Here is a 22,798-nt window from a genome sequence, read left to right on the forward strand (position 1 = left end):
GCCTCCCAAAGTGCTGGGATTACGGTGTAAACCACCACACCCGGCCAAATCCTTTTCTAATCATACTCCCCCAGCAACCAAACTAAATGCTAAAGATGTGTTTTGTTTAGAATATGGAGAGTCTAGTTGCTTCAACATTTCCAGTTTGTGATGTCAACAGCAAAGAGTCATTTGGAATCAACTCTTTTGTTGGATAAATTATATGTACCCTGCAGTCCTCCCCAATAGATTCACCCTTTCCTAGCTTCTCCTCCACAACACACACACAAACACACACACACACACCCCTACCCCAAAAGAATTCCTCCTTTCAAATTTCACTGTCAAATTTCAGCTGTCAGGACGTTAAAAGTGTATTTAAGCCAGTTGTGCACAGATAAACCAGCTCTCAAAAAGAAAAAGCCTTGATTTGCAGCATTCACCGATTTCTGTGGTGTAAATACTTCCAACCATGGTAGACTTCAAGCTACCAAAAGTTTACCAACAGCATGACAGATTTTCTGCATATGAGCAGTTGGCTGATTCTCGACGGCTCACTGCTCACCGGAGCACGCTTTCTGAGTTCCCTATAAGTTTCTGTTATCTCACTGATCCTAACAGGCAAAGAGTTTAAAATTGTGAGCATGTCTGCGGTAATTTGTGAAATGTAGGTTCCTGTTAGGGCCTTGAAGAAAGCTGGGCTTATCTGGTGGGAGACAGTAGCCCAGGCCCAGCCCTGCCTTGCCAGCAAGAGAGGGCTTGGTAGGGCAGCTTCCTGGCGTGGCACACTCCCCCGGAGGCAAGGGCTTTCATTTAGTCTAACGGGTTCTGTGGAAACTTTTCGGGGCAATGTCAAGGCTGTACTCTGTTTAAGCCTTTCTACTTTTGCATAAAAGGAGGGGAAGCTGTTTTTTCTGGGTTATATTTACACTTCCCAAATCAGAAAATGCCCTAACCAGATAGGGGGACAGGTGGCAACTGGCAACCACAGCTCAACCCCCCGCCCCTTTTTTTTTCCCATTTCTTTCTGAAACCCCATGTAGAAGGAAAGTTAACGAAATGTCAGTTGGTTGTTTTATACACAGAGCTAACTATTCTTTCAACACAGATGGAACAAAGCAGAAAATAAAACTGGGACCGAAAACCCGGCAACAGAAAATGTTATCTATCTCCTCTGACAGCAGTTTTAATCTAAGAATCTCTTTATTTTCTAGAAGTTGGTTCTATTTATTGAAACAATTAGGTTCAATGTGATCTTGAATTTAGGGCATCAAAATAAAATGAAGATTAACCTTGGTTTTTGTTCATAAAAATAAGCAACTTTCCATAGTTACTCTGCACCTTTGAGGACACAGAGTCACCACTGTAAGCATGGTTGAAAATGCAAGGTTTGGCATTTTTCAACCTTTTCTGGTCCAATTTCTCTATAGATTTTTTTTTTTTTTTTAATTCACATGTCAGATTCTGGAACATTACTGTCTATATTAAAAAACCTTAACAAATCTGCCAAAGATTGTCCCTCTGAATTTTCAAAGCTCTTATGAGTGGGAAGTACTGTAGGAAGTGAGAATGAATGTGTCCGGGCTAACTGGTGGCTTTTCCAGCAGGGTCCTCACCTGAGAAATGTGGAGACATTTTGGGTGTCACAATCACCATGGTACCACTTGTGATGTGGGTGGCTAAATATCCTGCAATGGGAGGGACAGTCTCACCCAAAGAAGTGCCCCCTACCCCAAATATCATTGTGCCACCGAGAAACAGTGACCTCAAATAAGATGAACATCAGATGCAGCCTCAAATTCCCTCCTCTCACTTTGAAAGTTCTCTCTACTGTCCTACATGCTCCATTTGCCCTCATCTTTGAGAAAGCAGTGACACATTCCATTCATTCATTCAATACCCACGTGTCGGACACCAACCCACTCTAGGGTGGGGATGCCCAGGTACTGGGGATCGCGTAGGGAGCAAATCAGAGCTGAGTTCTTCATCTATGAGTGGTGACACTGCTGCTATAAGGCAGGGCAAGGAGCAACAGTGCTGAGAACGCTGTCTGAGGGCATGTGTCCAGGAAGACCTCTCTGTGTGGGGACCTCTGCACAGAGCCCTGAGGGAAGGGAGGAGAGCGCCAAGAGGAAACCTAGGGGATAGTACAGGCCCAGGCCCAGGTCATAGGTGACCCACGCTGGCCTACCCTGGGGCTGCTGGTTAGATTTTAATCCTTTCTTCTCTGCTAGCTCCCACTTACTGGCCTTCAATCACATTGAAACATTCTCCTAAAAAGACTACCCTGTAAATACCATCCCCTATTCCTGCAACCCCCAACCCCAACCAGCTCCTTGTCTTCTTCCCTTGGTTCCTAACGCCTGCCAGCCCACAGCTGCCGCCTCCTCTCCTGTGCCGCTCCCGGTCCCTCTTACATGGTTGGTTTCTGCCCCAACCCTACTCAGCTGTTTGTGGGAAACCCACCGCCAACCCCTAGACACCTCTTTCTCGGGCACTATCCTGCCCCCAGCAACTCCTCTCGCCTTTGCTAAAATCGCTGTCCCGGGCTTTCCTGCCATGTTTCTTTCTACAAATTTTACTCGACTCACCCAACTCACTCTCTGTCTCCTCCTTTGCTCCTCTCTTAGACAATTAAAGGTATTTACTTCCCAGGGCCCCTGTGGTCCTGCTGCTTCGTTGGTTGTCCCTCCTGAGCTGATCGTGTCCCACAGACGGAACTTGTCCTGTGGCTTACATCCCTACCTTCCGGACAGTTCCGTAGCTAGACACCATCCCTGGGTCTCACGCTAACCCCTACTCTGGGTACAGTTCCCATTGCGTTCTGCAGAATCACCGTGGCCCCAGTTACCGAGGTGGACACAGCACCAATGGATGGAGCCGCCTCAAAGGGGCGAACACCACGGGGCTGCTGAGACACCCCTCCCTGCCCTTCTTCCCCTCCTGCACCAAAGGCCTCCTGGCCTCTCGCTGCTGCCTGTCCCAAGGGTGAGCTATCTGACAGGTCACCTGAAGGGCTATTCTCAGGTCAGCGCGTTTGACGGTTCCCTTCCCAGCACCGCACCATTTATTCCTCAGCCTCAGAGTGAGTGTGGGCCTCGTGTGCCTCTGAGCCTGCACCCGCCCCACTCCTGCCACCTCCACCCCTTCCTAAAGAAGGGGACAGCCGAGGCATGACCCGTGGTCCCCACGCACACCTCTTCACCAGCACATGTGCGCCTGTGGCAAAATGACTCGTCCTCCCCCTGCACCCCCCATCGCCCACGCCGGGGCCAGGCAGGGCTCCTCCTCCCCCAGTGCTTCCAGCTGTGGGAACCACATGGCATTTGCCAACTGAGTCTTCTCCAGGACCCAGCCTCACCAGACTGGCCACAGGCTGCACCTTGTGTTTTATCACTGAGGAATTATAAGCTTTTTGTCAGGGTCAGTGTGTCAGTGCTTCTCCCCTAAAGCCACCTGCCTAACAGGAATGTCTGACATGGAGCATGCCAAAATGCAGACGATGATGATGTCAGTGCAGCTGCCCTGGACAGCCGTCTATGCTGTGTCCCCCTGGGTCAGGCTTCACAGACAATGACAGCCAGGATCAGGTCGGGGGGCACCCTCACCTCACAATGCAGTAACAGCAGAGCCACCTGCCAGGGCCTAACAGCTAGGAATCAACAGAGCCAGGCCTACCTATCCACATGGCCTGCTCCCAGGCACAGCAAACATCCCAGTGGCTCAGCTGCCACACGCATGTGCACACATACACCACAGACACACCACACATCCCATACACACATACACACCACACATCCCATAAACATATACACACCACACACCACACATCCCATACACACATACACACCACACACTACACATCCCATACACACATACACACCACACACCACACATCCCATACACACATACACACCACACATCCCATACACACATATACACCACACACCACACATCCCATACACACATACACACCACACACCCCATACACACATACACACCACACATCCCATACACATACAACACACATACATACCACACATCCCACACACACCACACATTCCATACACACATACACACCACGCACCTCACACACATACACACCATACATCCCATACATACTGTATATCCTATACACGTACACACCATACATACGCGCCACACATCCCATAAACATATACACACCACCTACCATATATCCCATACACACCACACATCCCATGCACACATGCACACCACACACACCACACATACACACCACACATCCAGAACACACATATACACCACAGCCCACACATCTTGCACACATACACACATGACACGCACAAACACTACACATACACACCATATATCCCATACACATATATACACCATACACTGCACATCCCATACACACACCACACATTACACATCCCATACACACACCCCCCATATACACAATACATCTCATACACACATATACACCACACACGATGCATCCCACACACATATACACATCACATGCACACACAATACATACATACCACATATCCCATACACATATACACACTACACACCACATATCCCATACACATATACACACTACACACTACACATCCCATACACATATACAGACCATGCACACATACTACACATCTCACACACATATACACACCACACATCCCATACACATATACAGACCACACACACTACACATCTCACACACATGAATACACTACACATCCCATACACATACACAGACTACACACACACTACACATCTCACACACATATACACACTACACATCCCATACACATATACACAGCACACACATACACTACACATCCCATTCATATACACACCACACACATACACACCCCATATACATATACACAGCATACACACATACACTCCACATACATATACACACACCACACACATACATGTACACACAAACATGTGTCACACATACCACACACGACTACATACCTAAACATACTACATGTACACAGATGCAAACATACACATGCCACACACAAACATACATATATATACATCACACACCACATATACCCCCCACATATATACAGACACCTGCACACACACAACACATATACCGCATGCACATATACACAAACACACACACATCAATTTCAGTTTTCCAAGGAAAGTTATTAAACTTCTGCTGCCTGATCTCACCGGTCTATTCCAAAACCTAGTACAAGCTGGTATCTGATATAGCACAAAAGTCACTTACTTTAATCTAAAATCAAAACTGTCATGAAGTTCTGTCATGATCCCTAAACATTTTGAACTACTTGACAAATTAGCAGACATAAAAATCCTACCCAAAAGGCAATCTGGAAGACTGTACATTAAAATTGACTTTGAAATGCGAAGCAACGAACCTGTTACATCATGGCCTCTCTTATCAAACATGGAAAAGCTTAGAGGTGGGCAGATCATTTTGTAATGCTATATCTCATGTTTGGGAAATTTGGAAAAGGGGAGGCTTTCCAACTGGGATCATCTGGGTTTGGACATGTTTGTGCTGACAATACTTGCTGTCTTCACGAGGCATTCCAAGACAGTGGTAGGAAACTGCAAGACGAGTAACACAGAATTTTCAAAATTTGCTCCATGGACCACTGAATAATAATTCAACTATGAAGGGGGCAAGGAACTAAAAAAGCAAGGTGAATAAGAATCCAAATAATATGCTTTCAGTTATTCCTCAAAGAAGAAAAAAAAAGAAAACTTGAAACCAATACTCCAGTCACTTGAAGTTCGACAAACAGTTCTCGGCTTGAGACTTCTCTCACATTTGAACATGCTTGAGCTCAGCTGCAGCTAATGCTCAGATGCTGCTAGATAATATTTCTCCCCAGCTAAAATGGGGTTTATCGGTTCAGAAGAGATGCATTCCGCAGATAAAAACAACTTCCTCTAGCTGCTGATTAGATAAGCAGGCTCCGCATCCGTGCTCAAAAGCCTGCTGCCCAATCTCCAATTAGACCAGAGCGGCTGCTTTCTTTCCATGGTGAAAGCTGTCCTCAGCACCACTCCTTCCTTCCCAGGCTGTACAGGACTGTCACTACCATTTGTCTACCTCCCCAGTACCGTGCTGGTCTTCTGCCTGAAACTCTAAAATGAAGGGGAGATTTGGCACCAGAATAGCCCATTAAAAATATGGTAATCCTCTTACAATTCCCACTGCAGTCCTAGAACTCATGGCTGAGTAAAGAAATTTTTACTTCAATTGAATGAATAAAAAAGAATATTTATGCTTTTACACACTCAATCATTTGTTCTGAAGTCCAGAGGGAAAATACCTAGATTTTTTTTCTACTTTTTTTTTTTTTTTTCAATTATGCTAGGGTAAATCAAATCCTGTTCAAACTATTCAACATGAAGGACCTAAGTTGTGCTGATTCAGTTTCTATCTCCCCATGCTGCCAGGGAGCCTAGATCCTATGCCTCTGAACACCACACTGTGAGATGCAAGCTGAAATAAACCACTCATGAAACCATGGCAATCTCCTCATAACTCCTGGAGTTGGCTGCTCCAGTGCACAGAGCCAAAGAAGCACATTCTGGAATGTACCAGGGCATATAGAAATACACCTTATCTCCCTATATTCAAACTCATGGGTCCTCCCGCCTGAATAACTACTGCCTGAGGTTGTCCCGATTATCAAGCCAGGTAGCAAGTCATTCAGTAAGCCTTGTTCCAGGCCCATATGGGCCTCAATCCTTCAGCCTTCCACAGATTCAACGAACCCATCTCCGGTCGCTTACATCAATCATGGTCCCAATTCAGTCCTACAGCATTCCTGTGCCTCTGCCCTGGGTTTTTTCTTCAATTCTACTCTAAGCCCTAAATTTGCCTGTCTGCTTTCTCAGGGGTGGCCATCCCATTTTCTAGCCTGGAATCTTTCTTCTCTGTCCTCTGGTTTTTTGCTCCTCTGTTCCGCCCACCCAAATGCCTCCCCTGCTTCCTGAGTTCATGAGGGAGGAATGCCCTTACTCACACCTCCAGACCTCTGTGCTTGTCAATAGAATCCTAGCAGCTGAGAACCCTTGGTTAATTTAGGACACGGAAATGTGTACAAGAGAGAAGTCAGTAACTGGCAAATATGTATGTATAAAGAAGGAGGAAAAAAATGCAAGTATTACTGAATAAGGGAAGAAAATAACTAAACTTTTACTTTTCTCACACAAAACACTTATCTGCTCTCCAGACCCCAACCCTGACATAATTCCTAAATGAAAAACTTTTAAGAGTCCCTGCTCAAGAGTTTTCAGAACAAGTCTTAATTCATTTTTTTACTTCTCTAGCATGTGTGGCATGGCTGACTGAGTAAATCTGGGGTTGCCTGAAGAGGTCACTGAGTGCATCCTCAGCTTTAAACAGTTTCATACACAACCACTTCAGAGAGGTGAGAGTTCTCTAGTTTTTAAAAAGACCACTTCAGAAGCTAGAGTCTCATTAAATAGACCATTCTGATGACTAAACCTCTCCTTACCAAAAGGAGAGTAAAGACCACATCTCTCCTTTAAGTCTAACTTAAATTCTTCAAGCAGCACTTTAAATCCTTTGTTCCATTTTCTTCAGACCTGGAAGAAAATGGAGGCCAACTGAGGGCTGCAGGGCTGCTGTGCCCTCTGGCTCTGTCTCCTTCTCCCTAAACTTACACACAAACCTAGAATGTTCCTTCCACACTGAATGAAGCAATGAGGTGTGAAACCATTACTTTTTATTCTGGGAGTGACTCACCAATCAGTATAACCTCGCATCCTCATCATAGGGGACTGATTTCTACCATTCCCAGCAATTTGTTTATTAATATGGTCTGTTATCCTTGTTGAGAATAGATTTGCCTAACACTGAAGGATGCCAGTGGTCATAACAGCTCACAGCTTTCCAAAAGTGTTCCTTGTCACTTTCTAAAGCAGACACCCGTGTAATCTATTATTAGCAAATCATTTCCCATCTTTTTTTTTTTTTTTTTTTTCATCTTTTAGCCTCTCACCTTTTCTTCTTGAAATTTCAACAGTGACAGCTCGACTTGGACTTGAGTCAGGTGGCAGCCAGCACCCTTACTCTGTCCTTTAGTCTTGCCCTATTCTAACAAATTCCTCTTTTCTCTTCTGGCTGTTTTCAGTTTGCTTATTCTTTGGACGACTTTTCTTTTTTAAGTAAGAAATACCTCTTCTATCCTTGGTGCTGGTCATCTGTTCTCTCCCTTTTCGCAACTGAGGCTACAATAACTTCCTTTACCCTTCTTGTAAATCTTTGAAATTTCTATTTTGCACAAGTTGAATTTCCTTTATCTGTCCTTTTTACTTTGTGTCTTTGCTACTCTTTCTTCAACAAAGTATGTCTTTATATGTTCCATCTAACCCTCAAGGCCATTCTATGATGCAGGTTCAGTTGCTACTGCCACCTTCCAAGGAGGAAACTGAGGCTCAGAGAGAAAAAGCTTTGCCAGAAGCTCCAGGCCAGGGAGGAGGGAGCTTGGACCTGTCCCTTCTGAGGTGTGCCTTACCCACAGGGCACTCTCCGCCCCTGCTGCTCACCCTGCATTTCAGCAACTCCATTTCCTCCTGCCGGCCCCACTACTTCTGTCCCGGGGAGGGCTGTCTTCTCATTTCCTGCTGTGCGCTCTTTACAGTCCTTTGCACTGATGACTTATTCCCATGGAATAATGTGATGAAATATGGCACCCAGTTTATTTCCTTTATCCACGAATTCCCCCACCTTTTTATATTGTTTCCTAATGTTCTCTACATACTTCATTTATTTAATGCTATACACTACAAATTAATGAACAGCCTGTCACCACATATGAAAGCCGGCTGGTTTCCTTCCAGAACCATCGAGGGTGGTCTCTAAACTCAGCTATGTGAAGAGCCCTCTCTTCCCTCCATGTCTTCTTGGGCACTTCGGTCTTGTGGGATCCTCTCCCTCCCTCACTTCCTCTTCTCAAGCCTCTCCTTTGTGTGGTGCCCGGTTTGTCATGTGGGCTTTTGCACCTTTTTTGCTTTCTTTACAGTAACCCATCACTCCTGTGGCCTCTAGCCCCACTGAGGAGCATTCATCTCCCAAATCATCTCAGTGCCCACGTCACACGCTGTCCCCGCCTGTCCACAGGGCTGCATCAACTGCTATTTACAAGCTGAGCAAAGATGTTTTCTAGGGTTTTTAAATTTCACAATTCTGAAATCATATTTTCTAAACTTCATCCTGAAGGAAAGGTAGACTGAAAATCATGTCAAACATGACAAAGGGCAAGGCCAGGACCCACGGGCAAGGACAAACCCGCCCCTGACTCCAAGGTGATGCCTGTGCTGGGGGCAGCTGGGACTGAGGGCAGGACTTTGAACCAAGAGACACAGGTCTGGGAACCCATCAGTAATGCCAACCACATGTTGGGTGGTCTCCCACCCAGGAAAACCCACTAACAATATGACGTCCATAAGGGACAGGATACTGACACTGTTTTGAAGGCATGTGTGCTATTCTTCACTCTCCAGGAATCGGCCTGACTTTCAGTTCTCTAAAGGTGCCCCAGCCACGATGGCTCACAGCCTTTAAGGGCAGTTGCAGGGATTCCAGGGAGAGCCCATCTCTCTCTCCACAGTGACCCGAGCCAGCCTCCTCACTCTGACATCCAGGCTCTCCATTCATTTACATGGTTAATGGATCATTTCTTCTGGTTCAGTCCCTGAGCCTCTCTGTGTTCTTGGGCAGGGTGTGAGCATCTGTTTGCTCCTGTGTTAATCAGGGAGAACAGTACCCTTGGTGCTGGGTGCTTCAGGGACTAAAAAAATCAGGGAACATCACCACCCAATGACTATTCCTGCGCCACTTTTGCAAACTTTTCTCATATCTATGTGTTACTATTGACTTAATGTTTTTATTTAAACTGATTTTTTAATTTACATAAATGTGTTTTGAAAGGAACCCTTGTAGTGGCACAGTGTATGGTAAAACCAGTATCACTTGCAATACATAGAAGACAATCTCAAAAATAAATACATAAATTAAAATGAAACATGATCATTTGCATCCCAACTTTGGAAAAGCCTGAAATGATATATGTATCTTTCTTCGGTAGAATAGAGCAGATAATCCACAAGTTCATTTCTCTTCCCCTCTACTTTCATATAGTAGCCATTTTCCAATAGCGTAAAATAATTCATAAATATACTTGCTTTCTGGATTCATCTACACCAAATGGCTTTAGCCACCATCTTTATCTGTTTATGCCATTAACTGTGCTGCTGAGTTAAAAGAAAAAAGAACCATTATACCTAGTCCACTTGGTTTCTAAGACACATAAAAAGCATACAAAATATGTTTTCTATACATGTAGATAAAATTCTCAGTTATCACATTTTCCATTATTGCATTAGGATGTCCTATAGACAGACAGTTGAGGCGATTCCCATAAGCCTGAGAATTTTAAATACATGTTCCCTCCTTGGCTATGGGGGCTTATGCAGCTGACCCACACTGATCCAATCTACCTCATTTTACCTGTTTGTCCTTCATGATATTCTTTTATGCCAACAGGTGGCTTTCAGTATCACAGCTCTTTCTCTTTTTAAAGGAGAAAGCAAGTATTCCAGGGAACCGTTGACTCAATAGCTCATGAGAACATGGTATAATGGAGCGAGAACTAGTCTTTGAGTCAGAAATTCAGTTCAATTCTGACCGTGTCATTTGACCTTGGTTAATTCACTGAACTTCTCTCAGTCATTGGTTTCTTGAAATAAAGAGGGTGGGTGAAGTTTTCCAAACACAAACTGTCACATGTGTAAGTTGACCAGTGGAGTTGCAGATGGTTCCATATGTACTTTTTTATGGAAAAGGTATGTAAATGTGTGCTTAGATTTTTTTTATAACATTTAAAAATTACCATTTATGAAACTTTCTGTTTTTAGTTAAATCTGAATTTTAAGAACTAGAGATTAGAGGGATAACATAAAATGGCCAGATGTGGCTTCTTCTAACCCCAAACACTGAAGAGCACTGTTGCCAAAACACATAAGTGTGTCATTTTCACGATCTACAATCCATAACATTTGATATTCCTGCAAGTGCAGTGAGGACAGAGGACAGTGACAGAGACCCCTCCCTGGGCAGGATTGCTCCTCAACTTGGACATTTTGCGGGGTGTGTGGCTCTCATGGCCATGTTGGCCTGTGAGTGTCCATCCTCCCACACACCAGAGGACCCCCATCCAGCCAATCTCTGTGCCATGTTTCTTATATGCCAGTTGAGGGAACACAATGGATAAAATGACTCGTATCCCTTCATCACTGTCTTGGAAAAATACAAAGAGACAAAGGTTTCACAGGCACAGAGGCCGCTGGTGACCCACTTACCCACAACTCTGTCACTCTTAGAGCTTTGCTGTCCTCCCGAGGTGGTGGAGAGGTCCTCGGGGATCGGCATGGGCTCATCGCCCTCATCTGGAGTATCGCTTACTGGGGGGCTTTCCTTCCCTGAAGAGAAAGAAGAAGCGTGAGTCTCGGGCGGTCATGGTCAAGGTGCCTGGGCTTCCCCCTGGCTTGGCTTGAGAGAGTGGCATGAGGAGGCAGGTATTGGGTAGAGCCAGTGCTTCTCTGCTGGGATGCATATACCTTTTTCTTTTTATATGAAAAGTCACTTCTCCCCACACAAGACAAATGAGAGAACACAGATGTGCAAAAGGGAAGAAATACAATCACCTATAATCCCAGACACTGCCACTTTAAAAATCATCTTATATACTATAAATAATATGAGGTGACATCATTTTGTGTTTCAAAATGAACTAGCTTTTAGACATTCTCATGTACATATTTCCATACTCAGGGACATATTTCCATAATTTCATTTATAATGGGCACACTAGGATTTATTTAAGTTCTTTTCCTGTTTTCGAGTTCATATTGTTTTCTGTCCTTTTTTTATTATTAAACAACACTGTAACGAACATCCTAATAGCCAATCTTTGCACATATTCCTGATAATCACCACAGTATAAATATCTAGATGTTTTATCACTGAGTAAAAGGCATCTATATTTTTAAGGTTCTTCCTATCTTTTGTCAACTTATCCCCCTGTAAGCTTGTTCCAATTTACCGCCACAATGAGCTTGCCGCACCACACCCTCCTGTCAATTTGTGTTTGAGGATACCACACCAGGTATCCTGCCATCTGCTCACTTTCTTTGCAAGAGCCAGGGAATATCTTACCAGCTGCTTAGTTTGACTTAACTTGGTGGGGAGAAGAAGACTGGACAGGGAATGGAAGGGAACCCCATGCCTACTGGGAAAATGATCCCCTCTCTGCAAGCAAAGGGAGTCTGCTAACACAAATTCTTTTCTTTGAAATAGGAAAATAAAATATAATCCATACAAATACAAAAATTGCTTACACTATACAAAGTAAGATTTACAAAATGAAATCGGGTTTTACAGAATACCTCTATTTATTTTGACTGGATTAGAATTTAATTTGACCAGAGGCTCTAGCAATGGGGAGTCACTCCTACTCTGAGGAATCCAACCTTCCTTGGGAAGCCACAACTAGAAGGAAAGGCTCTTTTCTCCACTGGCAACTCCTATAGTTTCCACCCTTCCAGATCTAACTTAAATTTGAGTTGAGACACAACCCACATGCAAGAAACAGATGATGTGAACTAATGCAGTATAGCTACGTGTGGAAGACCATTTTAGAGGAAGGTCCTGAAGAAGTCTAATGAAACAGCAACAGCCTGGGAGCATGTGCCTGCTGACTGAGCTGGCAACAGGCAAGGTGATATGAACACACAGACAAACCTAGATTTTTGAGAGTGTGTGCAAATGATGAACCAAACATTAAAAGGTCTGAAAAACATGACTAGGTATTGTGTGAAATGTCCTTGTTTGTTGAATAAACCTTACACAAGAGTAACACCAGCATTTCAGATGACTGGCAAGACCAGTAAAATCATTCCCGGTATATAAAACAACCCTTCCTAGAATATTTAAAATAGAACCTGCACAGGCACCAAGCCTATGCTCTGGGGAATACTATTTCATTCTCTGGAAAACAGACATTACAATTTAATATTCCAGCTTAGCTGTAATTACCACAATTGGCATATTTTCAGAAAGAGCATTATTGGGTATATTTGGATAGCCAATACAAAATTAATAGTTAAAGATGGAGCAGGATTATAAGAATTTCCCAAGGAAAAACAAAAGGCCAGCGAGACATTGATTGAAAGTGCTCATGTTATGCTAAAGCCTTGGAAATGTGTATTAAGTCAGTACTATTTTCATTGCTATAAATATAATTTTTTTTTTTTGTTTTAGATGGATTCTCACTCTGTCACCCAGGCTGGAGAGCAGTGGCGTGATCTCGGCTCACTGCAAGCTCCACCTCCCGGGTTCAAGCCATTCTCCTGCCTCAGACTCCCAAGTAGCTGAGACCACAGGTGCCCGCCACCATGCCTGGCTAATTTTTTGTATTTTTTTTTAGTAGAGATGGGGTTTCGCCGTGTTAGGATGGTCTCAATCTCTTGACCTCATGATCCGCCTGCCTTGGCCTCCCAAAGTGCTGGGATTACAGGCATGAGCCACTGAGCCCGGCCTATAAATAGAAAATTTTTAAAGTAACAATTGCTAAATATCTTACTGTTTTCAGTTCTTTCATAAATGGAGAAAAACTCCAAATAGGAGAATGCAGGACGTATATGAACCACCTGACAACTCTAATTTTTGTATAAGATGATTTCCTAGAGCAATGATGCTCAAACTTCCAGGACTTTAGGAAAGTTGTCAGAGGAATTCTTATTTTTATTTTATTTTTTTTGGCAGCGGAGGGGTGGGGGTAAGAATAACAAAATAATCTTACACAGAACTGTAATATACACAACGGGTCCCCTACATAAAGTGGGGACCTTGCAATTTGGGGAGGCAGGGACCCAGGCCACTTGCCTTGAAGACCTGCTAAAGTACCTTCATAGAAATGACCATGGAGCCTCCTGGCCTGACATGCTATCCCAATGAGTAAACATGTACAGAGCATGTAGGGTGTGCATGTGTCTCATGATTAACCAGCTGTCATTATTATGGGGTGGGGGGGGGGGACGTTGAGAAACTAAACTTTATTGACTCTTTTCCGCCTATAGCTTTTCCCTGTGATCGCGCTGGAGCACTGCAGGATGCTCTGAGATGCCTTTAGACGCACAGCACCCTGGAACCCAGGAAGGATCATAAAGAATCAGGACTTACCCAGTGAAAAAATGTCGTACTTTCTGCTCAGTGCATGCTAAAATACATCCAAATAACTCTTAGTTACTTTTACTAAAAAATTTAACTGCTGTATCTATGAGAGAACAAGATCCACTACAATTTGTTGAGAACGGTTCATAATAACAGGTGTGCTTCTTAAGAATTACATCTGCCTTTACTTCCTGCACTGAACTAAATGTCAGTGCTCCAGTGTCCCTGATCTTGCATCTCAGGACATTTATTTTTTTCAACATGGGGGAGAAAAAGGAATAATGAAACAGTAGGGATCGCAATTCTAAAATACCATGGGTCAGACTGATCAATAGGAACTCTCTACGCAGAAGAAACCACATGGGGAGAAGGGAGAATAAAAAATCAGTCTTGGCATGTACAGGGGCATCGAGTAAAGAGTCAGAACTGGATGGTAGTGAAGTGAGATATATTCACATGCCCACCAAGGGCTCCATGTTAATTCAAGCTCGCCTTGCCTGAACTCAGTGATAGTTCTTAAGAGGTTGTCTGATTTGCCTAAAAGCCCCAAAGTGTGAGTCCGAGCTGCTGAGAATTTCATCCCTCACGTGAGCCTCTGTGCCCGGGGCCCCTCATCGTCTGTGATAGCTGAGGATCTCCATGATGAAAAGTTATCACTTCATGAACTCCATCAATATAGGCACAGTATTTTTATGCATTGATTTTAAACAAATTTGTCCAGTTAACCATTTAAAATGTAAAAGTATGTAAATATTACAAAACACTAAAATGATTAAAACAAGTCAACACATCTCAAATACTAACACACAGTGACTAGGAGTTAGTTGACCCAGGACATAGTTCTGGCTTTGTGGCTTGACCAATTAGTTGTAAGACCTATGGGAACACAAGACTGGTCCCCTTTCTAAGACTCCTTCCACAAGTGGAAAAAGGAGGCTGAAAAGCATGATTTTGGTCTATCTCACAGGGTTGCGGTGAAGATAAAATAAAAATAATGTGCATGGATTATAATATGCTAAGTAAACTTATGGTATTATTTGGTAAACTATATGTACATAGAAACATAAGGTATATATTGCATCAAGCTCCCACACTTTTCCTAAGAACATGTACAATGGCATGCAAACACACAGAGATGGAGACAGCAAGACATCAAGTGTTTAAATAGAATAATTTAGAAGATGCAATACAATTCACTTACTTAGAAAAATGAAATAAACTTCTGGTTAAATTACACATTTACACTTAACTAACCTATGGCCTATGTTTCAAATAAAGCATTACCTATGTGAAGTGTTCTGGGAAAACTGGATGAGATATGGTATAATTAGCTTATAAACTGTAAGCAGATAATTTCTCAAGTAGAGTATAATTCACTCCACAAAGTTCTATGATCCCCCCTCTCCCAAATGCATGGGGTTTTAGTATATATAATTGCCCAAGAGGACATAATTCTCTGGGTAAATACAAGCTCAAAATATAGAATCCCAACTCTATCAAGTAGTGGAGAAGCTTGCACTCTAGGGTCCAAGTGGGGATCCCACCCCAGAGCCATCTCTGACTCCCTACTGGACTTCTGGTCAGTTACTTAAATTCCATGAGTCTCAGCTCCCTGCAGGTTGGAAATGATAACTGTATTTTCTTCTGTGGGTCCTTGTGAGGTTGAAATGAGAAAACACTTCAGGTAATGTTTGGTAAATACAAAGCATTTAATCAATGTGATTTACTATGCTTAACTTGATAAAATATTCCCATTTACACTGCAATATATACAAACCTTCTTTATGTAAGCAGATTATATACATCTAAGGGTATACTTCTGGTTTCCATATCCCCAAAACACCACACTACAAATAGCATTAAGCCAATATCCAATACATATTTAGGGTCACAGGTGCCAGAGGAACCTTAGAGATCAACTGGCTCAAGTCCCTCCTGTTACAGATGATACTATGGTGGTCCAGGAGGCAAAAATAACTGTCTCAGGTTCCATCGTGGGAGGCAGAGATGGGATGCTGATGCACGTCTCTCAACTCCCATATCCTTTACTTTCCTACCGGTTGACTCTTTAGAAACCAAACCAAAAAATAATGCATAGGTATAACACGTATTTTGGAAAGACTGCCAAAAACACAAAAGAAAGAAAAAATATGCTTTACCCAAAGAATTAGTGAGATGTGCCTTAAAGGAAAGGGTAGCTTGCTTTAGATATGCTCTCCTCCAAGTCCATCAATAGCATTTTCTCAATACTCTGTGAATTCAAGTCAGTAAACGCTTATGGAGTGTCTACTACTACACATCTGTGAGACACTGTAAACCAGGGCAGAGCCCACATTTATACATCTCAAGGAACAAAGAACCCAGTGCTTTGAAAAAAGACAGATGTTAAGTATTTATCTGTTTATCAAGCATTTCACATACATTAGGTTGAATCCAATGAAATTGCTGATACATGAATATTTTATGAGAAAAGAGGATGATTTAGGAACATATTCTTGATAAGATTTCTTATAATCTATAACATAATCTTGATAAGATTTCTTGTCAAGAATGTCAACTCCTATTTGGTTAAATGTACATCCTTATGCCATAACTGAGTGTTATTTCTTCCAACTTTAGAAATGAAAAAAAAAACAAATACTGGTTTTAACTGGAGAAGCAGAGATCAAACTCCAAGAAGTAGAAAAAATATTCTTTGATTCTTTACTAAAAGTGACATGACACTTTAAGTGCTCTCATCACTATGTAGAGTGCTCAAAGGTTAACAGAAATCAAAAGTACTATGAGTGTTTTAGAAATAGGAATCCCTTTGGTAAGTGTACACAAACTAAATTTCAGACCAAATCATTTCAAACAAAAACAGACTTTCCTTTATCAGGAAGTCTTATGTAATAAGGTCTCCATTCTTGTCCCCGCCCCCAGCTACCCTATCCTTTGAACGGTTAGGGTGCAGAACAAATTACTTATTTTGTATAATGGTAAAGACAAGAAAACTACCAGAGGAGAATCAGGCTTTTGTTAGTTTTGTTACTAAGATATGAGATCAGAATACTGAGTGGTTATTCCTTATAGAAATATTCTAGAGATGAATCCCTAGGTGTCAGCATTCAGCTTTGACTCTAGAATATCAGAGTGTAGACCCCTGCGTTGGCCAAAGGGGTCTCATTTTCTTTAAATGCACCATGCAAAATACCAATTTAGAAGCTACCCAAAGTGAAAGCGACAAGGAAAAGAAGAAGAGCAGAACAATGAAAGCATCTTTTTGGCCTCTGGAAATTTTTAACATGCTTGGGTTTCTTGACACTCTAATCACTTCTAGTCACAGTCAGCAAACCCAGTGAATGAGATCCTCTTCCATGAGTGAGGATCACAGTCCTCATCTACCAGTGTTTCCCAGACCAGCTTTCCTAGGCTGCAGTGAGAGGCTGGCAAAGCCAAATGAGAGGCTATAAAGAGCTAAACTGCTTTTTTCCCATTTAACTAGTTTTTTGCTGTTGTGCTTTTTCATTTAAGAAACAAAGTATATGCTTAAGGAAAATAAATTCAAATAATGCTAAAAGGTAGAAGATGAAAAGCAAAATTTTCCTTCTTCTCCTCCTCTTCCCTAACTCATCCCCTTCCTTCTACCATCAATCTTCCAAGAGGAAGTCCAGGTTAATAAATATCACTCTAGAATTTTCCTAAACGTTATGGGCAAGCATATAGAAAATGTGTATGTGTATGTAATTTATTTTCTTTTTAAAGAACGGGATCATACTTTGCATACTATCCAGAACCATGCTTTTCTCACTTTCACATGTATTTGGACTTCTTTTCACACTAGTTCATTCATATCCTCCTTATTTTTAAGAGCTGTATGTGGGAGTACATGGATGTACCATAGTTTTAAAATACTGGTAACAATGCTGCAGTGAACAAATGTTTAAATGCTCTGTGCACTTGTGAGAATGTACCTCTAAGGTAAGTTCTTCAACGCAAAAGTGATATTCAGATTTATACCATTTTTGTTTACATAGATAATCACAAGCTTTTGGACACATTTTCACTTTTACCAACTGTACCATGAAGTGCCTGCATACCACATTCTAAAAGTTAAAATGCCACATGTTCTCACTCACATGTGGAAACTAAAAAATGCTGCCGTCATCGAAGTAAAAAGCAGGACAGAGGCTAATAGAGACTGGAAAGGTTGGGGGAGGGGAAGATAGGGAGAGATTTGTTAAAGGAAACAAAATTACAGCTAGGTAGGAGGAATAAGTTCTAGTGTTCTACACCATTGCAGGATGACTGTAGTCAACAATAATATATAGTTTCAAATAGTTAGAAGGAAGATGTTGAATGTTCCCAACACAAAGAAACGATAAATGTTTGAGATGATGAATACGCTGATTTACCTGATCTGATTACTATACATTGTATATATCACAACATCACTATGCACCCAATGATTTTGTGTCTATGTACACAACTATTTTGTGTCGATTAAAAAAAATTAAAAATTAAGTGAAAATATTCAATGATATACAAACAGAGAATTATATTTAAGATATAAATGTACACAAAGAATGTGGAAATTATATTGTAATAAATACAAAGCCTAACTCTAAAGGAAAAACAAGCTAGCCTTTTGTTTGTTCTTTCCATCTGGGAGAGTTTAAGTCCAAAACCTGAAACATGAATAGAGCGGCTATGGAGTGGTGGAGAAGGAAGCCTGTGATTGGCAGATCTATCTCCAGTTCCATGGAACTCAGAAGATCCTCTCCTGCACCTTCTCCAGGGAAGCCACCAAGCAGGGGAGCAGCCACACACAGGTCCTGGTCTTCATCAGGAGCACTGACTTGTGCAATCCCATAGAAACTTCCAAACACAAGGGTGCTCAGCCAAGGCAAGGTGCCACTGAGAGACCTTTCTCAAACAGAAGTCAGCCTCTGGGGCTGGTTGTGAGTCTGTGAGGCTCAAAAAGGTGAAATACCTAAAACCCCAAAGTCTGTGAAAGCCACTACTGGGCCTGACGCCTCTGGATACAGGGCCAGACAGAAAGCTGTCTTCCTATGTCCATGCACTGGGGAACTGTGCGGTTTTGTTGGACTGGCTGGCTGTCCCTCCTCACTACTGCCAAATAGTCACAGTCTGTGACCTACCCTTAGGCTTTTCCTACACAGACTTCTCCACTTCCTGGGTCTCCTGGATGAGAAGAGCTATGTCCAACATGGGTTGAAAAGATACATGGCAAAGGGGAGCCATGTTGTGTCCATGCTTGATGAACAAATAGTCACGACTGTGCCCAACAATTCTGTTTTTCAAGCTTCTCTCTCTCTCTCTCTCTAAGTACCATCACTGGCAAGTGTTTGGGTTTTAGGGCAGACCAATCAGCCATTTTTCCTTCCAACAGTACAAATATGTATTTAACTCTTCCCATTTTTTTCCCTGAGGTTTAATAGTAAAACTAATTTCATCTTGGAGACTTTCTGTTCAGCTTCTCAAAGTGAGATAATTTGTAATGGGTGAAGGAAACACTCAGGCAATTTCCATCATGGTCTTTTCTTTTGCAGAATAGCCGCTAGTCCTCCCCCATGGCCACACCAAGCACTCTGACTTCTGGCCCCAGGGAAACTTTTCTCATGAACTTCCCACGTGGGTATCTCATAAGGTCTCACCTGAAACTTGGGACATGTCTTGACCCTCATCAGCATCCATTGTCCTCAGGTTATCTGAGAAAGAGAGGAAGGGATTTTAGTTTAAAGCAAAAATACCAATAAGATATGAGAAAGAGAGAGAGAGAGAGATAAAGAACCCCTATGCTATTTAACAACAAGGTTATCTAGCAAGAATAATGCATTTTCCTCCTCATATACTTGCTGGAGTATCAGACTGGCACAGACCTTGATCCTTTTAAAAACAGCATTACAAAGATTTATAAAAATATCATTACAAGCACAGGAGGACCAAATTTGTTATTTATTGTTAATTTCCTACTGCATAATAACCCAAAATGCAAACTGACTGCAACAAAATTAAGCAGAAAATTAAATGGCCCTGGGTCATTGTAGGCACAGAATTCATTCTCTTGGCTGATCCATAGTTATGTTCTTTCTAATTTACTGAGCATGCATCGATGAACCTTGAGTCAGCTTGGTGACACGCGTACAATCAGCAATCAAAAAACGAAGCAATTTGCTGAAGAATGTCTCATTTACCCAGGCAGGGCTGCATATCTGAGCAGCAACTGCACTACCTCCATCAATAATGAATACACCTCCAGCCTGGCAGATGGGCAATGCGGGCGCTCCTGTCTTTGTCCCTCAATCTTTCTGGGCCCTTGCCTCAGCCTTCACCAGCACTCTTACACGGGGAGAAGTGACGCTCACGACGGCAGCAAAACAAGCCCAGGAGAGAGCCCAAGCCTTCCTGTTTTGCTGACAGATGGTTGGCTTCTCAGATTGGTTTAAATTAAATAAAAAAAAAAAAAAAAAAGAAAGAAACAACTGGGAAGATGCTGTCCTTCGATGGCCACAGTGAATGTTCCACAGAGTGCACTACAAGCCACAAACACCAGGGAGAGAACCCCAGGGTCAGTGGAGTAGAAACAAAAAGGTGTGCTGTGTTTCGCACTTGGGGTCCTGGCCTGCCACTCAGCAGTCTCAGGTGCCCCGAAGTGGATGACAGCTGGCAGCTCCACACATAAGAAAGCTATGGTCAGCAGAAGGTGACCTCAAGGAAATCTGCTCATTTATGCTGCGGTAAATGAATTTCAGGAGAGCTCCTTCACTAACCAGAAAATACAGTCTAATTGTTGACTCTAAACCAAGTTGTCCCCCTGTATCCCTTTTTATTTTTGGCCACCTCTGTCTCTGGTTCAGATGTGTGGATCTGAGCTGCGGCTTGCTTCAGCAGAGATCTGAAAACTGACGGATGATTCAGGGACCTTACCCTCTCAATTAGGCTGAAAACTGTGAGGGTAGAAGTGTTATATATAATACATCTATCACTCCATATATCTTTAATACCTTTTATGGTACATATGGAATATCTATTTTCAATTTCAGGAATATCAGTATTAATCATGATGAGGATATACATGATAGTCACTTTTTCTGGATGGGAGGGATTTTTATCTATTTCTAAAAGTGGCATGAATTTTCAAGGTGGGTGTGTGGCTTAGGAGTGCAGCCACTGGCCACTGTACAGAAAAAGTATTTCAGAAACCAGAGTAAGCATCCACCAGCACACGGAAGCCAGACACACTAGCCCAGATGCAAGCATGTGACCAGCACAAGCATTTCTAAAAAGCAATACGTCAAGAGTCTCAGATGCCTTTACTGTAAAAAAGGGGAAAAGCCATGATTCTTCTGAAACTGTCAAAACAATGATAAAGAAACAAGACAGACTCAAATGACAAAAATCTTTGTAATAGCTGTGCCACACTAATACAGGATGTTAGAAGTTAGTTCTTTAGCTTTCTGAAGATGTGTATAGTATTTTAGTGTGGCCTATCACACACCAGGTCTTAAATACCTCTGTATCGGTTAGTGAAGCATACAGAAGTTAAATCTTGTCACAGCAACTATACCAACACGAAATTTTTAGAATGATGACTTTAAACTTTTTGCTACATAAATGATACAATCTTTTACAACTTTTTTTAAAGGCAAGAAAATGCTCATAATTTCTACCACTTAGAACTACTATTTTTTTCTGTATATTTATTTCTGCGCTTTTTACAAAAAGAGGACATTAAACAGATTACAAATATACTGTTTTAAAATATTCTTTAATTTAATACTACACATATCTTTTTATTTAACAAATATACACCACCATCATCATTTTACTGGCTACACACTACTCAACTGATTTATATAACCAATGCCCTATTGTTGCATACTCAAGTTACTTTCAATTTTTTATAAAAAGATGTTTCCTAAGGCACAGTCAAGGCTCTTCCACCCAAGCACCACTGGCAAACACCCTTCCAGTGGAATGTGGGGTGAGCCTCTGAGTTTGCTGCATGGAGACAGAGGTGATCGATGCTAAGTCCTCCAGACACATTCGTCCTTTCAGCGGGTGAGATGTGAGAACAGTTTCAAGCCAGAATCCTGACAAACTGTCCTCGGCGGTACCCAAATCAAGCTCGGCTCTGTGGGAACCTTCTTACTTTTGCAGTCATTTGCAAACAGTCCCCGCACCAGTCTCCTGGAGGGAGCTGGGGGTGGGCAGCAGATCACACCACAGCGAGCACCTTCCTGGAGAGAGTCTATGGTTAGCAGCCAAGTCTGCAAGAGGCAGAGAGCTCTGCATTTTCGCACGTGGGCCTGCTGGACATTTCCACTCAATGCCCTATCACCACTTCCTGCCCCAGCATGGAGACCTGCGTTTTGCAATCCACCTCACTTCCAAGTTCATACACAATTTCAACCACACTGTTTCTGACGGCAGGGGACTTCATGGGCTTATGAGTGCAGTTGCTTGGGGGCTGGTGCTTAGGGGATCTCTTTGCTTGGTGTGATGTTCACCAAAATTTTTAATAATTTCTGAACAAGAAGCCTCAAGTTTTCAGTCTGCACTGAGCCCTGT

At 42.5% G+C, this 22,798-nt stretch overlaps 1 protein-coding gene across 3 annotated transcripts in view; it reads right to left on the minus strand.

The window, feature by feature from the left end:
• The window catches only part of IKZF1 (IKAROS family zinc finger 1 (Ikaros)), a 107,771-nt gene that overhangs the window by 73,585 nt on the left and 11,388 nt on the right, over nucleotides 1-22,798 (minus strand). For all 3 annotated transcript variants that reach the window (XM_012002117.1, XM_012002120.1, XM_012002119.1), the window contains exons 2-3: nucleotides 19,882-19,935; nucleotides 11,353-11,472 (exon numbers count right to left, since the gene is read on the minus strand). In XM_012002117.1, coding sequence (XP_011857507.1) covers nucleotides 11,353-11,472; nucleotides 19,882-19,921 — 160 coding nt within the window. In that variant the 5' untranslated portion in view covers nucleotides 19,922-19,935. The remainder of the gene's footprint in view (nucleotides 1-11,352; nucleotides 11,473-19,881; nucleotides 19,936-22,798) is intronic.

The sequence above is a fragment of the Mandrillus leucophaeus genome, unplaced genomic scaffold (genome assembly GCF_000951045.1).
Source record: "Mandrillus leucophaeus isolate KB7577 unplaced genomic scaffold, Mleu.le_1.0 Scaffold678, whole genome shotgun sequence".
NCBI lineage: Eukaryota > Metazoa > Chordata > Mammalia > Primates > Cercopithecidae > Mandrillus > Mandrillus leucophaeus.